We start from the raw sequence: 22,514 nt of genomic DNA, 5'->3' as shown, positions 1-22,514 counted from the left end.
GAAACAAACCAAACAGACAGAACCATGATAGGATCGGCCCGGGGATCTGTTAATTTTTACCGATCCCCGATCCAGCTATTTTGTCAATATCGGGGCCGATATCCGATCTTAATATCGGATCGGTGCACCCCTATTAGAAATACTAGAAGAAGACTATTTCATTTAACTGTAAATGACTTGTTGACAATCCTTGAGCATATTTATTTGTCTGAAATGACATATTTTAGACTGAGTTACACATCTAACAGCAAACGTCTCTTTCACAGATTCAGTCTTCGTCAGGTAGGTGCAACACTCTCTCGTCTCATTTTCAACATAACATCAACACATTTCTATGTTCCTATTTAAATGTTCTGTATCTGATACGTGTTGTAGACCAGTCCAGTCTGAGAGCGCCAACGCAGATCGTGTTGACCACGAGAATGATCATTACTCCGCTCTTCTCCACGGTAAGCAGTTAAACTAATATTATAAATCTGATCTTATATACTTTTACAGTGGGGTCCAGAAGTCTGAGACCATTGAAAATCTCTAATATTGTCAAGTGCTCAGAAAGTTTCGTTCCCTGAAAGATAGAAAAGCAACTTCGTCACAGATACACAATTTGTTAAATACACACAGGTGAAGTCTGACAGAGGAAAGCTGTCTTGTAGTCGTCTCGAGGACGATCAGCCGTTCCTAAACCACTTCTTAGTTGGTGAAGCGAGACCAAAGACTGGAGGAGGGTTAAGAAATACCAGAATTCTTCAAACAATCAACTTTTAACTCAAATTGTTAAGCTGATATTATCATTTGCAATCAGATGAAAATAGAGTTGCTGCGTGGTCTCAGTCTGTTTGAGCTTATAAACACATTTTAAATGATCAAAACAATCTGAGGTCTCACATGATTCATTTGTTGTTCACAGTTAAAGTGATTAAACGAACCTTGGCTTGATTTTCATTTCTCTGTAGGTGATGATTGTCTCTATGACTCAATCAGAGGCCGTCAAGAAGCTGAACATGGTACAGTTTATACCTTTTTATTCACCATGGAGCTGTTAGAAATACTAGAAGAAGACTATTAACTGTCAATGATTCACTGACAATCCTTTAAGTTTACACATATTTGCATTTCTAGTTAATCCAATAATCTCACATATTCTTTTATTGATCGTAAACAAAGAGGGGGGAAAGAGAGATGACAGAGTGAAATGTGATAAAACATGTTAATCCTAAAAGATCCTATAAAGTAATTATGATTATACTGAATCACATCACATCATATACGAACTAACAACACATTGTGTTTACATATGCATGTTATGGAGAATACGCCCTCTGCTCTTGCACCTCCCAGTCCCTGTATTGAGATGAGGTGCGTGCTGTCTGTATACAGCGCGTGCATCAGTGTTGATGCTGAGGCTCTGCAGAGATTCACATCTCCAGACTCCATTTTGAGTTGTGGCCTGTTTCAACTCCCACACCAAAAGTGTGCTTGTATTTCAATTCTTTAAACCTTCTGTACTTATTATTAAATACAAATATGAGCTTTTGTCTTTTAAACAAAAAGTTGCCACAGAGAATGAGTGGGAGGCACATCAACACGAGGTTGGTGGTTTAGATTCTGCCTCCGGCTGCAACTACAACTTTTAACATGACTACTGCTACTACCACTACTACAGCCTTTACACTACTACTATGTTCAGGTGAACGACCAAATCAATATGTACATTTCACATCTGCACGAGTTCATAGTAAGCAGACTAAGGAATGTGACATCATTTCTCAAAGCATGAAAACATGGTATATACACTGTGGTGTAAGTGTAAATGTGGGTATCACAGCACAGATCTCTGTAACAGGAACTGTGAAGATGAGTTACACAACACACAGTGCGATGACTGATTCTCGTCTCTTGCTGTGAAGTCAATCATTAAAAAACATCCTGGAGATACCACCTTGATAACATTTTAGGGTTAGTGTTGCTTTAAAGGTTTAAAATGGTATTTCAGATGTCAAGTGTCTCATATCTGTATGTTTCTCTCAACGCAACAAGTCTCAAAATGGAGCGTTTTCTTAATGGAGTCTGGTGACTTTTCCACGGACCACAAGAAACAGTTTATATGGGAGAGGAGGGGGAGGGAGAAGGAGAGAGAGAGGAGTATGGCAACCAAAAGAAAACACAACACGTGGTCACTGCTCGACAGGTGAGGCTGAGGCAGAGAAGCACTTTCTCCTACAATGTAAAACATTCAACATTTATTTTAACAAGTTCAACTCTGTGATCTCAGAGTTCAAAGAGCTGAACCACCTCTCAACATTAAAATACTGCTGGGAGAAGGAGACGGGGCATACCTGCTGCCCACACACACACACACACACACACACACACACACACACTGTTAATGTAAATCAATCTTGGTGTTGCGTTTGTGTTGTTATTTGTTATGTTATGTCCGAGTGTTTGGGCAAGTTGTGTTTTGATGCTTTGGCAACATTGTTGTTAAACTTTCATGCCAATAAAGCCCCTTTGAATTTGAATTTGAGAAGGGGAGGGGGGAGAAAGAGAAGAGGGGAGGGGGGAGAGAGTGAAATGTGATGCAACATGTTAATCCTGACATCAACCTCAGTCTCTTTTTTGTTGACTTTGCTTTTTCTTTCAGGTCAATAAAGAAATCTGTATCAACTAAACCAATGGAACGGACGACAACATGAAAAACTCCATCTGTGTACTTTCACAGCTGTTATGTGATCACTATGTGCAGCTGTGCCGTCCAAATAACAAACAGTATTTTGTCAAGTTAATCTAATAGCAGCTCATTTAAAATAAATGTATCATATGGTTTTAATCTTCTGTTGTATTTGGTGTAAAGAGTTTAGATTATCACATATAATAACTGAAATGTCTTGTTGTTAACGTCCGGTATGTTCTGACACCTTTGTTGTTGTTTGTTGTTGCCTCGACACTCGGTACGAGGTGATAGTGCAACTTTAAAGTCAGCATCTTTTGTAGTTTCTGATTAAAAAGAGTTAAACATTTATAACATTTAACGTATTTTATGTGGAGAAAAAAAAATCCTGTTATACTTACAAGCTTTCTTCTGTTATTTTAAAAATGGCTTCATATTCTCTGTATTTTATGTTTTTATATATACATGTGTGTATTTTTAAAAGTTGGTTGACCATTTTTGCATCAATAAACTTGTTGCAGCAACAAGCTGTCAGCAGTGTTCCTCATAGATTTAGAGGGAACAGAAGGAAAATAACCGGAGTCACTACTTTAAAGTGCAGAGCGCCCTCTGCTGACCTTTATCTTTAACACCAGCGTCAACAGGTCACAGCTTTTCTTTCAGGCACACGTACAGAGACAATCAGTAACAGACGGTAAACGACAAACACAAATCAAACGGCAGCACTTCATTTCAGTTAAACTGCACATTACAACAAGAAAAGGTTAAAGCTCCACGAGAGAAAGTTACATCTGATTATAAAATCTGGACAGACAGTATATTAAGGGTTATCATGTGTCATATTGTATATGTTCATATATGAAGAAAAATAACTTCTTCGTGTTTAAACGAAACTAGATGATTTTATTTGACGTATGGCTGCAAACTGTCCGACAACCCCAAAGCCTCAGTTTCAGAATGAGACTCAAAAATCAACTTTTCTTATAAATACCACTTTAAATGAGACCATGTTAATAAAATCAACTTCTCTCATATTAATGGATTTATTTACAGTATGTTACATTATAAACAACATCAGGTAAAGACAGTGCATTGCAACAATGTTCATCAGAAGACAAAGATGAAGGTCAAATAAATAAAGACTTCACAGCAGATTTCAGATCTGTCTGATAAGTGACAGAGTTTGATGAGACGTCCTGTCAAAATAATGGACAACATGAAGGTGAAGAACAACTTTTCCTCCATAAACTCCATCACTGTTTATCTCCTCTGACTCTTACATCATCATCTTATATACATCATGAACAACATGAAGGCAGGATGTGTTTTAACGCTCTCATTTACTCTGTTGATCAAACTGTTTCCTCAGATCCTGCTGAGCTGGAACCATTCTTCCATCCTCCAATGGTTTTTCATTGCGACATACAGTGAATAAACAAACAACACAATGACCACTACTGCTACCAGTCCTGAAACACACCAGGTAGCAGTCCATCCCCAACTGACCCTGTCGGATCTCTCAGGTGTGTCTGTGTCGGGTCTCTCAGGTTCGGGCCTCGCTGCTGTAAAGAGACCAAACAACAGAAGAAGTTGTGACATATTTCTCTGATACTGTGAGAATGAAGTGAAGGATTGTGGGTTGTGGTCGTCCTCAATACTTTTCTTCAGGTTCTTATTGATCCAAAAAAGCTGCTGATTGAACCTGATAATAAAGTTCTACTGACTTCTACTCAACCAACTTACCAGTGACGTTGAGCCGACATTCACCAAAGTCCACACCAGAGTTTGTCCTCACATCACACAGGTACCGGCCCGAGTCCTCAGTCCTGAGTCTGGACACATGAAGTCTGAGTCGTCCGTCTCTGAGGACGTCTTTGTCCCACTGGACTCGTCCTACAAACTGTTGATCCTGAACCTCTGGGACCTCAACACCTCCACGTAGATGAAACAGGACTGAGACTGTGTGATCAGTTATCAGCTCACAGAAGATGTAAGTGGAGTCGGGGGAATCGTCAGCTGTGGTTGTGAACATCCATTCCAGTGTGATGTCGTGGTTCTCCTCTGCCTGATAGGAGGTCTGTGCCACATTCACTACAAATGTTCCTGTTGAGGAGACAGAGAGGGAAAGTGAGGAGCAGACACACTGACGACTTCAACATGGCAGCCTTTAAACTCCATCTACATGTTTCTGTGGACAGTTTAGTGACGTCTCAGAGCTGCAGAGGCTCATCAACATCAGCTGTTTGCTCACATGTGGCTACTTTAACTGATTCACTGGATCACAGTGAAATAAAGTGAAGCTGTAAACTGACCACAGACACAGTTGAGGCTGATGAGCAGCAGGATGCTGCAGATCATCTTCTCCCTGTGAGAGGAGACAGAGGTGAAGAGTCATGTGATCACAGTTCAGTCCTCACATGTCCCACAGCAAACATCTACAGTCTGTCTTTAGTCTTTACAACACTGCTTTGTCTTCATTGTCCTGCTCATTACACACAAGGACTTCCTGTCTGCACAGTCTTGATGCTAACGAGCTGCTCTGTTGTACTTCTGACACAAGATGGCGCCAGTGGTCAAACTGTTCAGTCCAACAGGAAACTGCCACATGAAAACACTGCAGAACTAGTGGTGCTCCTACAGACAGATGGAAGTTGTGTATCTGAAACATGGTGACATGTTATCAATGTTGTAAACAGTGTCTCCATATAAAGTCATGAGAAAACAACTGCAAATAAACACAAACAACCTTGAATACATGTCCTCTATAGACTCAGTGTTTAGATTCAAGATTAAAATGTTTTTGTTTTTGTCACACGATGTTTAAAAGTAGAAATGAAGCTGTTTCTGGTACAAAGTCCCTCATACAGCTGACTGACTGATCCCAGTGACGACTGGTTCAAAAGTGAAAGTTCTTATTGTCACATCATAGATGATGAAAGTTGTTTTTAACGTTTAGAGAAATAAAATAAATCTCATTGACAAGACACGAACCATCAGTGTTATAACTGATCAACTCAAGCATCTCAGTTTCAGGAAACCTGTGACCAGCCAGATTGTGCGCACTGGTACCTTGAGTCAGCCTCACACATCACATGCCTTTATCATTAACCTAATAAATCCCTTTAACCCTCCTGTGGTGTTCCCGGTCAAAAATGACCGGCACAGGAAATGAAAGGGTTAATAATAGTTATGTTCATCCAATAGATGGAAAACATCCCCATGCATAGGCCTACTTATACTTTTCAGTGCCTATTCTTTGGATATTCACTGAAGTTATTCATGTTCACCACTAGTTGGATACATTATTTACAGCATTAAAAGGTGTTGAATACAATTTGGTGATAATTATGTTTGAATGATTTTTTTGTGTTAATGTAAGAGCAGTTAAACCAGACCGGTCAAATTTGACCGGGAACACCAAAGTAAGGGGGGAGAAACGAACATAATACAAGGGTTAAGGATGCAGTGGTTTGTACTCACCAGTGTGGAATAACAGTCGTCCTTTTCTGAAACGATGCGTCTCAAGGAATGACATTATGAGAGCACGTCCAAGCGGCAGGCATGCTTCCCTCTGTGGGAAAATTCGCCAGCTCGCCTCATAGCCGTGTTTCCTCTTTTCTGTCTCTCTTGAGCCGGAGCGAGCCACGCTTGGAGGGGTGCACCGCCTTCCACGCCCCCATGACGCACGATTTCCCACCCCCTATCCACGCAATATGTCACGACAAACACGTTATAAATCTCCACTTTATGACAGTACAGGTTAAACATGCTAGAAAAAGTCAGATTCAAGGTAAATTAAGCGTGATCCTTTCTGTTACCTCCCTGTTGTTCTACTTTGGTACGCTCCACTACGAGGAACACGGCAGACAGGTGTCGTGCCAAAAAGTGATCGTCTGCCAGAATCTGATTTCCGGCCGCGGGAGCGCGCACAGCAGCCCGTTGAGCGGTAGCGTTTAAACGTCTGGTTTTCTCTGGATGAAACGGTCATGATATGCAGATACACACAACTGTACGTCCGCAATTATAGCAAAGGTATGTGTCTTAGAAAGTTTAACGTTTGTTGTTACGTAATTATCACAACTGTGGCCAAAAGAAGTGGAGTTTGTAGCGAAATCAGGCCTGACAATTACGTGATAGACATGTCTCTATGTGCTTGGTATGTCTGATGCCTTTGTTTAGCCCTGTCTGATGAATTAGACTGTAATGAATGTGATTTATAGGTGTGGATTTTCAATAAAGAAATGATCACTTTTGCAATTATCCTCGTGACTCTGCGTTATCTTTTATCTGATCTGGGCTCTACATTTGCTTCCCATGTTGGGATGTGTCTTGTACATCTAATATTCTTGTTTATGCCTACTCTTTGGAGACAATACTATGAAAGACATGATTAGGGAGGGTTACATAAGCCTATAAAATAACAGTTTTCACCTGCCAAAAACTGATTGAAGGCATAGTAGAGCTACTGAGAGGTTATTTCTGCCTAAATATGACTTGATCTCATTCTTAAGCTTCATAATATGAAGATCTGAGCTCAAGAGACAGCTTGAAAATCTTGTAAAGGACCATTACAACAGAAAATGTGCCTTTTCACCTGCCAAAAAGTGATTGAAGGCCAAATACAGTTACTCAAATGTTATTTCTGCCTAAATATGACTTGATCTCATTCTTGAGCTTCATAATATAAAGATCTGAGCTCAAGAGACAGTTTGAAATTCTTTTAAAGGACCATTACAACAGAAAATGTGCCTTTTCACCTGCCAAAAAGTGATTGAAGGACATATACAGTTACTGAGAGGTTATTTCTGCCTAAATATGACTTGATCTCATTCTTAAGCTTCATAATGTAAAGATCTGAGCTCACAGTATGCTCCTGATGTTGGACTGAAAGGGATGCTCTGCCTCAAAGTCACTTCATATCACTCATCAGTTATATTTTGAAGAATATATCTTAACCACTACTTTTCACTACTTTAAACTGTGGAAAGGGCCAGTGTGAGGTGGTAATCTGTCACATATGATGCTTCAGGATAAAGATCAGTCATTTTGAGGCAGAAAACATCTTCAAGTTACAAGGAAGGAGCTGCAATCAGTTTTTGGCAAATGAAAAGGCACATTTTCTGTTGTAATGGTCCTTTACAAGATTTTCAAGCTGTCCTGTGAGCTCAGATCTTTATATTATGAAGCTCAAGAATGAGATCAAGTCATATTTAGGCAGAAATAACATTTGAGTAACTGTATTTGGCCTTCAATCACTTTTTGGCAGGTGAAAAGGCACATTTTCTGTTGTAATGGTCCTTTAAAAGATTTTCAAGCTGTCTCTTGAGCTCAGATCTTCATATTATGAAGCTCAAGAATGAGATCAAGTCATATTTAGGCAGAAATAACCTCTCAGTAACTCTACTATGCCTTCAATCAGTTTTTGGCAGGTGAAAACTGTTATTTTATAGGCTTATGTAACCCTCCCTAATCATGTCTTTCATAGTCTTGTCTCCAGAGAGTAGGCATAAACAAGAATATTAGATGTACAAGACACATCCAAACATGGGAAGCAAATGTAGAGCCCAGATCAGATAAAAGATAATGCAGAGTCACGAGGATAATTGCAAAAGTGATCATTTCTTTATTGAAAATCCACACCTATAAATCACATTCATTACAGTCTAATTCATCAGACAGGGCTAAACACAGGCATCAGACATACCAAGCACATAGGGACATGTCTATCACGTAATTGTCAGGCCTGATTTCGCTACAAACGCCACTTCTTTTGGCCACAGTTGTGATAATTACGTAACAACAAACGTTAAACTTTCTAAGACACATACCTTTGCTATAATTGCGGACGTACAGTTGTGTGTATCTGCATATCATGACCGTTTCATCCAGAGAAAACCAGACGTTTAAACGCTACCGCTCAACGGGCTGCTGTGCGCGCTCCCGCGGCCGGAAATCAGATTCTGGCAGACGATCACTTTTTGGCACGACACCTGTCCTCGCGGATGACAGACAGTAGCGGATTGGCCCGTTGCTGCGATACGTCACCGTCATATTGGAGGAGGCAACGTGAACTACAAGGAAAGTTAATGTCTGTCATTTACACATTCACACACATATGAATATATTCAGGAACCAAAAAACAACGTCTGTAACGTCCTCTGATGATTATAAACGTTAACTCCTCCTGACATGTTTAGTAAACAGGTAGGCACCAAACAGACGTATGTATTTTTCTAATGTTTTTATGAGTGTGAGAGAGCGAAAAGTATGTCTAAGAACTTAAAACCGGGGGCGCTGCGTGAGTGAGCGACTCCTGACTATCTATCTATCTAAAATACGATTTTCCTCAGAACTGCTCCTTAAATGTTCCTACTGCATGTTGTTTGCAGGACTGACATAAGGACAGGGTGGCGTTGACTGTCACTGTCGAAAAGTAAAGTGTGGTATGTGTAAGTTGCAAAGTAAACTACTGATGACACAATGATCGATCTTAAGCAGCCATGGTCTATTTTTCTCAAATATAATATATATATATATATATATATATATATATATATATATATATATATATATATATATATATATACATAATGCCTTCTACCTTTAAAACGCTAATTAAAAGAGAATGGATAGAAAAACTATGGACACATTTGAGTGCAATGAGTGTCATTCTGTTCTTCAAACTAAAACTCTTTCAGAACAACTGAAATAAACAAAATAAAATAATTCAATAAAATACAACCAATAATACCCCCCCTCCTCCTTACACGCGCCTGCACACCTCTCTATCTGTGCGTCGTCATATCCTGAACAGATGCACACATGCTGACACATTGAGCTTGATTCAGAAGCCACTAGGACGCACAGAGTCAACGGTGAAACACGTTTGGATGCATTAAAAGGGCGCTTCCTCAGCTCAGGATAATTGTAAGAGGGCACGTTTTCCTCAGAAGTGACGTTAGGACTGCAGCTCACAGCTCGTAAGTAATTATTAATTAATTTATAAACAAAAATATTTGATTTGCAGTTTGTCTTTTGTCGTGGCCTTTTCTAGCCGTGCAACATGAGTCAGTTTAATAGTTTTATACTACAAGTGTGAACTTAACATCACATAATCACAGTCTACTACTTATATATGATTTTGCACCTTTAAATATACTACTCGGTAGCTTTTTGAGTATTATTTAGTCAATCTAAATTTTCAGACAAATATTGTATTGTCCGTTGCATGACATAATACTGCAACTTGACTTCACTTTCACTTTCAACTTTAATTTGATCGCTATCTCACACTGATGGCGCAGCAGTAAATTCCGCTGGTGAGTAAACACCTATAACCGAATCGACAGAAACCATCTGATTAATGACATGGACATAAATATATGGACCCTGTCGGTTAGTGCAGATAGTTGATTGTTGTCAATAACTTTACGAAGCGAGGTGGAAACAGAGTTTTGCTCGTGGTAATACCGCCATTTTAGATGATCTGCGCCTCAGAAGAAGCAGGAAGAAAAGGTCAGACTAATAATCTTGAAACGTTATTTATCTTCCGTTAAATAGTGCTTGAAAGGTTATTGATATTAAATATTAAGGTCTGCTGTCACTGACAGTATATTTAAAATAATGAATAATAGTGAGATAATAAATCAGGTAATAATGAATCCATAAATGGATGGGTCCTTAAAAAACAACAATAAATGCGTCACTTCTGTCTGTAAACCTGATCTTGACGCGACATAACTGTAGAAACATAGTACTAAATTTTTGTTTCGTGTAACAAAGTAGGCAACTGCTGTAAATATAATATCTGCACATCAAATGAACGAACGCCCCTACAGATGTTATATTTACTGGAAGTCAGTTACAATTAAAGCAAAAGTTAAATAATAAATGAGTAAAATGTAAATCCATGAAACAAAATGTGATGTTTTCATTTGATGTTTAACCTTCTACGGAAGCCCTGAGGGGGTAAGTAAGGATTTATTTTTTTTCTGGTGATCCATTTTCTATACTGCTCTTGACTGTTTTCTCTCCTGTGTTTATGACTTGAGACCTGGTGGAAAAATAATCTTGTCCAATAATCTTTCGAAGTTTCATTTTTTTTCCATCTGTGAAAAAATCTTGTGTTTAGTGTGCACAGAGAAATTAATACATGAATGCTTCAAGTCCAATTTAGTGCATGAGGTAGTGGTGCACTTCAGCCTGCTGTGGTCAACATGACTATTACAGAAGCACTTAGGGGAAGGGGAAATGAAACTTTTTTTTCTCCTGACTAAACAATTTTTCCCTGCTTGGTTTCTCACGTTTTCACAAATAAAATAAAAAATGAAGGAACTTTGAAGGAACAATGAAGAAAGATTACCCTGGCATAACATTTTTTTTAATCAATTCTAAAGTCATAAACACAGGAGAGAAAATAGATCACCAGAAAAATAGAAATTCACATTAAATAGGGAGTTTATTTTTATGTCAGGCTTGTTGTAAAATGCAGTCCATCCATAAAAGTACACAAGAAAATAATTTAACACAACAACATAGAAGAGGGCACTGTCAAAAAAATACATACGCACTGAGAGGCTCTCCCAGTTCCCTGTAGTGAGTCAGAAAATATGCAAAATTAGATAAAATCTCCAACAGATTCAACCAAAGTTAGAAAATAATTCAACCACAAAACTCAAACAACACAGTTATCTGTTGTTACGTATCCATGCAGTGTCTGCACAAGAAGCTGTTCCAGTTTGCAGCTGTGTTACTCATGCATTACTTTTTATTGTGTGTGTCATTAATTCAAGTCCCTCCTGCCACAACAGGTAACCCAGAACTATGATGACATTTATGGTTGCTGATACAGAGAACTGTACACCTTACTAGGGTTGGGTTGGGCTTATTAAAGTGTTCAAAATCGTTTGATATCAGGCCTAAGACTGGACTGGACCTGTAATACTAAATTCCACCACTAGATGTCGCACAAGACTCAGTCACTCCCAAGAGGAACATAATGAGAGCCGATGAATGAGAGTGTAGCAGCTCTCAAGGAAGCTACAAAAGAAGGAAGGATCATTACGTCACTGAATTTGGGGCCAGACTGTGGTGTCAGCTGTACTGAAGTCTATGGTAGATGCATGGAGAAACACATTTTAACCTAACATATCTACGTCGGACAGCTTCTGATGAAGAAATGCCTCCAGAAAATAAAATGAACATGCTTCAGAGAGTAGGTTTACCATCAAACATCAATCATACGATGTAGATATGTTTGGTTTTCGTGGACAGCCGTCACCACAGTCTGGCCCCAAAGTGAGATTCGTTGACGTCATGACCTTTCCTTCTTTTTTAGGTTCTCACAACAACACTTCAACTGAACTTGTCTTATTCTAATGTTTAGCATTTCACTCGCTGGATTGTCAGACTTCAACCCAATCTTAACCAATAATGAATAAATTAAATGTATGTTGATGTTTTTATTCATGTCTGATAATGATTTTGGTGATGTTAACATATTACAGGACAGTCGGTGACACAGAGCTCTTTGACTTCACCCTCAGAGTTTAGAGGACGCAATGCAGCAGCACTGACACAAGTAAGTATTCAAAGACATTAACTGAAAACACCTGTTCATCGGCCAAAGCCACTAAAGTCAAGAGGTCTATGGTCTGGATCTGCTCTATGTGGAAAATGTCATGAGATAACCTGTCTTAGTAGTTGACTTGACTACTTGTTAGTTAATTATGTCTGTCTAATTTAGTGTAAAGGAACCTAAATTCGATTTATTCTCCCCTTCAGCAGAAGGAGTCTCTGATCTTTCCAGCACAGTGACATCATGGCGGATGCAGGATCTGGTGAGTCTGGTCAGACTTTATTAGGATAACTTTATTAAGGATAACACTTTTTCTCCCACTTTCTACATGTCTCTGTTCTCAGACCTTAACCTGTTAAGAACTAGCCTCTATTTTGCATCTCTGCTTGATAAATAACAATGTGCATCTCTGCAACTTCAAGGTCTATTTGAATAAGCAAGGTGTCATGATAAAGGGAACACAATATTTGTTCAGATGTGTAAGTATAAGTAGATATGTCACTGGGTCCAATAGAATTAAGTTGGCACACAGCATAAATGAATGATTTTTTTTTTTATTACAGTTTTAGAATTGATGCAGCTGCAGCTCACTTATTTGTTACCATAGGTGCTCAAAAAGTAGCCCAATTGGGCCTCGCCTGGGCTTAACAGATGAAGTCAGATCTGTGAGTCTTGAATCAAGCTCAGCTGACTTGACAGCCTCATGTCGAAACACTAAACTGACAGTCACACTGATTGATTATTTACTGTCCTTCATTGGTTTGAGCTTTGCGCTTTGTAGCTTCACTGATGACGTTCAGTGTTTTATCTTTTTTAATCAAAGTCAATCAATCAGAACTTAAACTGAAGTTATGTGGCTTGTCAACACAGTGTGGTGTGCTATGTGATTTTGCTGTCATATTTTATATTTTCTACTACCAAAAGTGTCATTTTGCTCCCAAGCATTGCAGTTTGATTTAGAAATAATAGTATAGTAATAATAATAGTATTCTGTTATCTGAATAGACATTGCCTTTGAGTTGTCCAGTTACCAAGTCTTGAATGTTATGCTGTAACATCAAACACCTAAGTTTCACAGTTAGCCACACTTTTCCTGGGTTACATGCTAATAAGGGCCAGCTTTACTCCAAAAGTGGTTGTAATGATACTGAAGCTATTTGTTGACCGATAAGACAAACAGCTAGCTGAAACACATTAATGCACTAGCAAGATACAAGTTTGATCATCTTAACAGTCTCCCACTCACACAGATCATTCAGTGGTTGCATTGATCATGGATCTGATAATATCATTACGACTTTTATTTAATCATATGCTTTGAAATCTTTGGAGCCACTTTTCTCTTACAGAGGATAAACGCTGTTTGTGTATTCCCACAGACTTTAGTTACAGTATGGGAGGAGTAAAGATTACGGGTGCAGCTGAGAGTGCTGGATGTATTTACACCTTTTCAACATCTGGCTACAGTGTGTCTCAAATCACATTCCAAGGTGGTTTGATCAATCAAATTTCTGTGTTCATTTATACTTATACTTCCTTTTTCAATGATGATGAGTTCATATCTGTCATAAGCTATGCCTGCTTGAGTGATAAAGATTAAAAACTGGAGCTACTGGCTGCTGCATCTGCATGCCAGCTGTGGCCACGGCACAGTAAAGTCCACCACTGTTTCTGTCAGGCATGAATATTCCTTTTGAGTTAAAGGAGATAAGTAGAGTTCATCTGTGTTTTCTGTATTTTTATAAATGATGGTTTAGATGCCCAGAGGCGCAGCAGCAGCCCTGAACGTGACCGTCTTAACTGTGAGTCAAGTTGTGAGAACATATTATTAAACCATCAAATGCAGTTGCCAGGAACCTAATGAAGTGAAAAGCCTGCTTGACAGGGATGTAAGGTAGTAAAGAAGGACCACGCTATTAGGTGTGAAATAATGTGTTTATTTCTGTATCCTGTAGTTACAGATGAACATCAACCCCATAAGCGCAGAGCGAGCATTGAGTCTCTGCCGCCTTACAGTGAGTCAAACTCCTCTGAGTCAAAATTACTCTTGTGTTTAATTAGAATTCACATTGTCTGATGGACGATCCCTCTAAGGGTGTAGAAATGCTATTTAATGCAAATTGTAGTAGTGCAACAGATCTGTCATCACATTATAGTAGTTGATAGAGTTAATTAAATGATTTAAGTAATTGTCATTACAGTGTCTGAGCTGAGGGTCGTTCTGCTGGGGAACAACTGGTCTCTGAGGAGTTCAGTGGGGAACTTCATACTGGGAGAGACTGTGTTCAACACTAAGGAAGAAACAGACCGCTGTCTGAAAGTCGGAGGACAGTTAAAAGAGAGACACTTAGTTCTTATCAACACCACAGATCTGTTGCATCCCAACATCTCCTTAGAAGAACTGACAAAACAGGTCGATACCTGTGTGAGATTCTCTGCTCCTGGACCTCATGTGTTCCTGCTGGTTCTACAGCCTGAAGACTTCACTGAGAAAAACAAACAGAGGCTGCAGTCAATCCTTGAAAACTTCAGTGATCAATCATTTGATCATTCACTGGTTCTGATAGCACCACCCAGAGAGGAGAGTCCAGGTTCCGTGGAAAGATGCATGCAAGATCCACCTTTGAGAGACATGATCAAAAAGTGTAGATCCAACATATTGTGGCCTGTTGACCATCAACAGTTGTTAACACAAATGGACACAATGGTGCAGGAGAGTAATGAACCTCATGTGACCTATGAGTGTTACAAAGATGCAACATCTGATTTACCTGGTGGTCATCAAGGCGCGAAACAAGGAGATGGACTCCATATAAACTTGGATCATTTTAAGGCTGTTGGTAAGTACGGGAACAACTTTCACAATGTAATGAATACATGTAGAGTCAACCCTGATCAGATTTGAACATTCAGTCAAAGTTTTTCAGTCGATGGTGTTATCTTTTTCATAGGGCTGAAATATCTGTCAGACACAGTGCATTCAGTAAAAAAGCCACTCACAAGCTGTAAGTATGCCTGCAATTGATCATCATGCAATTAGAAGCAACGTTGATTTGCTGTAATCAATACTGATGATTTTGTTTTTCAACAGTGCGACATTGGTCTGCATCACATACTCCATCACCTGTGGAAAGCACAAGCAATCAATGTAAGTAAACTAAATAAATCTAAGAATGTGTAGCATGCAGTGGGCCATAACAGTACTTAGTAACGCACTACAGTAATGCGATTACTTAGCCTGCACGCCTGAAGTAGCCATGGCCAGAGGCATTATGTTTTCTGGTTGTCTGTCTGTCCCATTCTAATTTCAGCAACAACAACAACAACAACAACAACAACAGTGCACTCAGTAGAGTTTAGATCTCCTCTAGGTGTGTCTGGCTGAAACAGGCTTTATATGTATGGCCAACAACTTCTATGGAATGACTGGGCTATTATCATTATCATGCTAACAGAAAGCATGCCTCAATCAAACATCTATACTCTACTTTTCTATGTGTGTGCCACGGCTGCCAACTCTCACGCACTGAGCATGAGACTAATACAGTTGACACAGATCTCATGCCACACATCTGATCGAGTTGTTTTGCCTTAAGTTTTGGAGAGTTTGGAGGTGCAGAACAAAAAATGGTTAAGGCCGCACTTTTCACTGATTGTCCACTGTTTGTTTGTTTGTTTGTTAGTTTGTTTGTTTGAGCTGAAAGCATGAGACAACAAGCATTGCAGTGAGCACTTTTGTGAAGTTGCCAATCACAATGACTTTGTGGTTGAACAACTTGCTGAGTATGAATAGATCAAGCCTGCTGACATTATTAATGTTTGGATGTCATTTTTTCAAACCAAATCTGTTGTGTGGAATTCAATGACATTTTTGATTATTTAACAGAAAATAACAATCAACATAAATATTCAGGGAAGACAATCAGCTTAACATATGACCAAACATATTATCTGATGGGTGCGATTAGGGGCCTGGACAATACATGAAGGGGCGCTGGCCCAAAAAAAAGGTTGATAACCACTGCTGTATCTATTGATCAAACTGCCTGCTGTGGCCTACCTGTTGCCACCAACCCTAATGTGCCCCCCCCCCTTTTTTTTAAATTTATTTCAGCACTGCCAGCAGTCAGGATTGTACTGATGGGGAAAAGTGAAGACAAAATGACGAAGCTGGGTAACTTCATCCTAGAGAGTCAACATTTTCATTTACCAAAACATGCCAAACAAGTTGTGGACGCCTGGAGAGAGTGGAAGGAAAACTATCTAAGTGTAGTAAAAACTCCAGACATGTTCAGTCTGTCTGCAGAAGCACTTGAAGAAGAGATGGCAAAGTGCGCCAATCTGTCTCTCCCTGGACCAAATGTTCTCCTGCTGCTGGTGAAGCCCTCTGAATTCACAAAGAAGAACAGAGATACTCTGAAGTTCATCCTGAGTTTGTTTGGTCGAGATGCTTTTAAACACTCGATGGTCATCACCACACATGAGTGGAATGAAATTAATTCAGCTATGTATCAGCTCCTTTCTGACTGTGGAGGAAGACACTACAGCATGTTGGAAAAAAACCACTGGTCATTAATGAAGAAGATTGAGCACATTGTGCAAAAAAACAAAGGAGCCTTCCTCACCTGCGCTGAAGAAACCATCAGACCACAGTCAGAACACTTAATACCAGCTTTAAACCTGGTTCTGTGTGGGAGGAGAGGAGTAATGAAAACTTCAGCAGCAAAGGCCATTTTAGGTCAGACAGAGTTTCCTTCAGTCTCCAACTCATCAGTGTGTGTTAAAAATCAGGGAGAGGTGTGGGGGCATCGGGTTACTCTGGTGGAGCTGCCTGCCTTGTATGGAAAACCTCAAGAGGAGGTGATAAAGGAATCACTCAGGTGTATCTCCCTCTGTCATCCCGAGGGCGTCCGTGCCTTCATGCTGGTCCTACCTGTGGGTTCCCTCACTGATGGAGACAAGGAAGAGTTAAAGACCATCCAGGACACCTTCAGCTCTCAGGTCAACCACTTCACCATGATTCTGTTCACTGTGGAGTCAGATCCTACAGCTCCAGCTGTTGAGGACTTTGTTAGCAAGAACAAAGACATTCAGGAGCTCCGTCGGAGCTGTGGAGGAAGATCTGTTGTTCTCAACATCAACAACAAGCAGCAGATCCCAGAGCTGTTGAACACCGTGGAAAGAAATGCACCATACTGCTACACAACTGAAGCATTTGCATATGCACAGATGGATAGGCTCATACATCAAGGGCAACATATCAGCAAGCAGCAAGCTGAACTTGAGAGTCTGAGAAAGAAAAACAAGATCACTGGTAAGTACTTTGAATTTAAATGTTTTTTTCTGTGTTCTAAAGCATATGTACTTTGAGTCTTGATCCTATACCTAAGCAAACTGGGAATATTTGAAATAACTCCAGGTCTTATTATTTTGCAGCTGATGAGGAACAGAGCCCAGAGTGTCTCAGGATCGTGCTGATTGGGAAGACCGGCAGTGGAAAAAGTGCTTCGGGAAACACCATTCTAGGAAGAAAGGTGTTTAAAGCTGAATCAAGCCAACTATCAGTTACCAAACATTGTAAGAAAGAACCAAGTGAAGTGTACGGTCATCCTGTGTATGTGGTCGACACTCCCGGTCTGTTTGACACAACTTTGAACCATGAAGAGGTCAATAAGGAGATGGTGAAATGCATCAGTCTTCTTGCTCCGGGACCACATGTCTTCCTGTTGGTGATATCAATTGGCAGATTTACACAAGAGGAGAAGGAGACAATAAAACTTATCCAGGAAGGCTTTGGGAAGAATTCTGAAAGGTTCACCATCATTCTGATAACTGGAGGAGATACACTAGAAGATGAGGGGCTGTCCATTGAAGAGTACATTGAACAGAAATGTGATGATGCATTTAAGAATCTGATCCGTGACTGTGGAGGAAGATATCACGTGTTCAATAACCGGGATAAACACAACCGCAAGCAGGTCAATGAGCTGATCACCAAGATTAACACCATGGTGAAGACAAATGGAGGCAGCTGCTACACTAATGAGATGCTGCAAGAGGCCGAAAATGCAATACAGAAAGAAATGGAGAAGATCCTGCTGGAGAAGGAAGAAGAGATGAAAAGAGAGAGGGAGGAGCTTCAAAGAAAACATGAGGAAGAAATGGAAAGAATGAAAAGAAGAATGGAAGAACAGAGAGCAGAAATTGAAGAGGAGAGAAAAGTGAGAGAAAAACAACTCAAGGAAATGAAGGAAAACATTAAGAAGGAGCGTGAGGAGAGGAAGAAAGATCAGGAAATCAGAGAAGAAGAGAACAGGAAGAGAAAACTAGCGGAAGAAACTCAGAAACAAGAGTGGGAACAGAGAGTTGAAGCGTTGGAGCAAAAAATAAGATCAGAATCAGAATCAAAGGAAATCATTTACAAAAAACTGGAGGAGAGCAGAGAAGAGATGAGGAGAGAACGAGAGAACGAGGAGAGAAAACAAAAAGAGTGGTGGGAAAAACGACTTCAAGAAGATGGACAGAGACGACAGGAGGAACAAACGAGACTGAAAAAGCTTCAAGAAGAATACGAACAAGAGAGAGAAAATGATGAAAAGAAAAGAAAGGAAGAGGATCAAATCAGAAAAGAGCAAGAGGAAAAAGACAAAAGAGACATTGTGGACGAAGAGCGAGCAAGAATTGAAGAGGAGAGAAAAGTGAGAGAAAAACAACTCAAGGAAATGAAGGAAAACATTAAGAAGGAGCGTGAGGAGAGGAAGAAAGATCAGGAAATCAGAGAAGAAGAGAACAGGAAGAGAAAACTAGAGGAAGACACTCAGAAACAAGAGTGGGAACAGAGAGTTGAAGTGTTGGGGCAAAAAATAAGATCAGAATCAGAAGCAAAGGAAATCATTAATAAAAAACTGGAGGAGAGCAGAGAAGAGATGAGAAAAGATCGAGAGAACTGGGAGAGAAAACAAAAAGAATGGTGGGAAAAACGACTTCAAGAAGATGGACAGAGACGACAGGAGGAACAAACGAGGCTGAAAAAGCTTCAAGAAGAATACAGACAAGAGAGAGAAAATGATGAAGAGAAAAGAAAGGAAGAGGATCAAATCAGAAGAGAGCAAGAGGAAAAAGACAAAAGAGACATTGTGGAGACCTATGAGAATGAAATGGAGAAGCTGAAGAAGACGTATGAAGAAAAAGCCAGAAAGAAAGCCGAAGAGATGAATGACTTCCAAAAGAAATACACAGAGGACATTGCGGACCAGGAGAGAAAGCATGAGGAACAATACGACATCTTAAAGGCACTTTCAGCCCACAATGAAGAACAAATGAAGAAAAAACATTTTGATCAAATTTCTGACCTGGTGAAATGTGTGGCCAAGAAGAGAGGGAATCTGAATGAAATCAGTGCCTTACTGAACAAACACAGAAAGGAAATGAGCAACGAGGAAAATGAGGAGGAAAAGAAAAATCTGCAGCAAAAACATGAAAATGAAATAAGTGAACTGCTACAGAAACTTTTGAATCAAGCCAACGTGCCACGCTGTACGATTTTATGAGGACATTTGTTTCACGTAAACATCACAACAACTCAGCAGTTTCAGATGAGTTTCCTTTTATCTTGTTTCATTTGGTTTCAATAACTGAAACTTTAAAGATGCTGAGATTTGATTGTAATACTTTGCTGTGGATTACACTGTTATGTTTACCATTGACACAAAAAATACTGATACTACTTCAGGCTGTTGATTTGCATTGTCAAGATATGTGAAATCAGCAAACTTGTTTAATTGTGTTGTCATTTTCAGCCATAATTGTAACATTCAGTGTAACAGAAGTGCAGAATGAATGTTTTCTTTTTTTTTTAATGTCAGATTTTTTTAAATACTCGCACAGTTTTTGTACCAGACTGTGATCATGTTGATGTCAAGATGCAGAAACAAACCAACTAACTATTTTATTTCAGTTGAAGAGATTCACAACTGAAGCGAATGGTGGGGCCAGATGATAGCAGCTGGATCAGATGTAACTCATTCTGTCCCAGAAACATGCCGTGTGTCTAGATTTAGATATATTTCTGAACAGGTTCAGCATGCTGGAGTCACACAAGACAGAAAAGTGAATGAATGAATAAACCGTTATTCAACATCTGGCATCAGATATTAAGTTGTCTTGCCAGGAGAGTCCTTTCTGGTTTGTAATATTTCAAGTTCATGCGTAAGAGTTTTTCTCATGTGGACTGTGAATCATTGTTTTAGATCACAACAAAATAATTTCTTCTGTTGCCTTATTGAACTGAAGCTTCAAGCTGAAGGAGAACTACAGGTTTATTATGGACCTGTGTTTGTGTATCTGCTGCCCTCCTCTGGTTCCATGATGCATGTTATTCCTCATCTCCCTCCAGACTTGTGTTATTGCAAATTTTACATGAGATTTATTATCTTGACTTGTGATTAATATGTGCTATTATTTCATTTCCTTTTCTTTGCATGGCAGATTGTTGTGTATTGTGTGTGTTCAGCATGTCATTGAAGAAAAGTTGTTTCTGAAAGCATTCGATAACAGAGACCTCCTACGTAGCTCTCAGACCCTCTTGTTTATATTTTATGTCATTTATGTGTGTTTATCGAAATATATTATCAAGTCATAAGGTCTGTCAAAGTTTTTAAAAATTCTTCCAACCTGCTGTGATGATCAAACAACAAAGTGCTCTAATAAAATCTGTTCATGTTGAAGCTACAAGTTCAGACGGTTGTTGTTTTTTTAATAGATATTCTGCTGAAAGACACTTTTTTTAAGTAATAATATGTATGATTGGGAAAATCACATGACCAAATACTTATTATAATTGAGTTTTGAGTCATAAAATAGTGGTTAATACAGTTTTTACCACTAAAACATATGCCGAATTAACAAGAAGGCTCAAATAGTGAAGAAAGTTTGTAGACAGCGTTTCACAAAGTCTATAGTTTCTCCTAATGCAACAATTCTCAAAATTGAGCGTTTTGTGAAGGGAGCCTGGTGACTGTCTTTTTCTTTCTCCAAAGAAGCAGCCTATATAAGTTACTGTATTTGTAAAAAATGACATGTTTACTGTCAGTGTGTTGTATTATTTCATAACTGTGGTGTAAATGGTAAAACCAGTGATAAAAGTGTGTTCAAACAGCTGTTGGAGGTAAGAAACACGTCAGACATGGAAGCAGACGGGATGAACATTATGTTTATAGAGACGGACACTTTTTACAAAGAAATTAACATCTTAATGTTTTGTATTTAATGCCGAATTCACAAGAAGGCACCACTGATTTAGAGTTTGTTGTAGCCGTTTTATACAGTGTTTAAGTTTCTCCTCGTGATACAACAACTCTTAAAATCACATGATTTGTTAAGGGAGTCTGGGATATTGACATTACTAGTGACTTAACTTGAGTCCATGACTTACACACACCAACTTCCAGGTTGGCCTACAAAAATACGTCATCGTTACATCACTCCATGAGCCCGCTTCGCCATCATCATCGTCATTTTTAATTATTTTCTTATTTGAATTAAATGTTCAATTTCCCGACTGCATTTGAATGCAGCATTAGCCCCCTGATGAGCTGTCCGTGGTGCTGAAACCCTGACGCCCCTGAACGTCTCTCCGTTCTCCTCTCCCTCATTACATATTCAGGTGTTCCGTCTCGCGCCGTCACGTTTGTTTGGTCACGTGAACACAATGTTAATTATTTCTCTCGTTATTTATCCTCTGAAAGCAGCACGAGAGCGCCGCCCGACGTCTGGTTGGCGGGGAGGCGGAGGGCGACGCGGTGACGTCACAGGAAACGTGAAACTCACTCCCTGCCGAAGATCGTTTGTGCGACAGATGGAGACACACGAGCTGCTCCTCCATTTCAAGTGGAGATGAGCGCGCGTAACCACAGCAACATAACTGAAGAAGAAGAAGGAGGAGGAGGAGGAGGAGGAGGAGGAGGAGGAGAAGGAGGACAAGAAGAAGAATGAGGAGGAGGAGGAGAAGAAGAATTAGGGGGAGGAGGTGGAGGAGGAGGAGAAGAAGAAGGAGAAGAAGTAGAAGGAGAAGGAGAAGGAGAAGGAGAGGACAAGAAGAAGAAGAAGAAGAAGAAGAATTAGGAGGAGGAGAAGGAGGAGGAGGAGAAGAAGAAGAATGAGGAGGAGGAGGAGAAGAAGAATTAGGGGGAGGAGGTGGAGGAGGAGGAGAAGAAGAAGGAGAAGAAGTAGAAGGAGAAGGAGAAGGAGAGGACAAGAAGAAGAAGA

At 39.7% G+C, this 22,514-nt stretch overlaps 3 protein-coding genes across 14 annotated transcripts in view; 2 read left to right on the top strand and 1 right to left on the bottom strand.

Annotated features, from left to right (window-relative positions):
* LOC311251657 (Fc receptor-like protein 5) overlaps nucleotides 1–3,153 on the top strand; it is a 45,094-nt gene extending 41,941 nt beyond the window's left edge. For all 12 annotated transcript variants that reach the window (XM_084344201.1, XM_084344204.1, XM_084344205.1 and 9 more), the window contains 3 exons: nucleotides 267–282; nucleotides 376–449; nucleotides 2,645–3,153. In XM_084344201.1, coding sequence (XP_084200327.1) covers nucleotides 267–282; nucleotides 376–449; nucleotides 2,645–2,652 — 98 coding nt within the window. In that variant the 3' untranslated portion in view covers nucleotides 2,653–3,153. The remainder of the gene's footprint in view (nucleotides 1–266; nucleotides 283–375; nucleotides 450–2,644) is intronic.
* A 574-nt stretch (nucleotides 3,154–3,727) lies between these two features.
* LOC311251419 (uncharacterized protein) lies at nucleotides 3,728–6,253 on the bottom strand. The gene is made up of 4 exons (XM_084343815.1): nucleotides 6,152–6,253; nucleotides 4,984–5,036; nucleotides 4,415–4,774; nucleotides 3,728–4,233 (listed from the first exon to the last, which is right to left on the bottom strand). Exons 2-4 carry the CDS (start codon nucleotides 5,027–5,029, stop codon nucleotides 4,037–4,039), a joined length of 603 nt encoding a protein of 200 aa, XP_084199941.1. The 5' UTR covers nucleotides 5,030–5,036; nucleotides 6,152–6,253; the 3' UTR covers nucleotides 3,728–4,036.
* A 3,286-nt stretch (nucleotides 6,254–9,539) lies between these two features.
* On the top strand, nucleotides 9,540–20,933 carry LOC311251744 (uncharacterized protein). The gene is made up of 10 exons (XM_084344378.1): nucleotides 9,540–9,651; nucleotides 12,178–12,251; nucleotides 12,455–12,510; nucleotides 14,006–14,050; nucleotides 14,204–14,263; nucleotides 14,450–15,088; nucleotides 15,200–15,253; nucleotides 15,340–15,396; nucleotides 16,363–17,562; nucleotides 17,685–20,933. Exons 3-10 carry the CDS (start codon nucleotides 12,492–12,494, stop codon nucleotides 19,796–19,798), a joined length of 4,188 nt encoding a protein of 1,395 aa, XP_084200504.1. The 5' UTR covers nucleotides 9,540–9,651; nucleotides 12,178–12,251; nucleotides 12,455–12,491; the 3' UTR covers nucleotides 19,799–20,933.
* The last annotated feature ends 1,581 nt before the right edge of the window (nucleotides 20,934–22,514 follow it).

This window comes from Pagrus pagrus, assembly GCF_965226575.1.
Source record: "Pagrus pagrus genome assembly, chromosome: 22".
Lineage (NCBI taxonomy): Eukaryota > Metazoa > Chordata > Actinopteri > Spariformes > Sparidae > Pagrus > Pagrus pagrus.
Note: the sequence above shows the minus strand (reverse complement) of the source record. Positions and strands in the feature narration are given on the sequence as shown.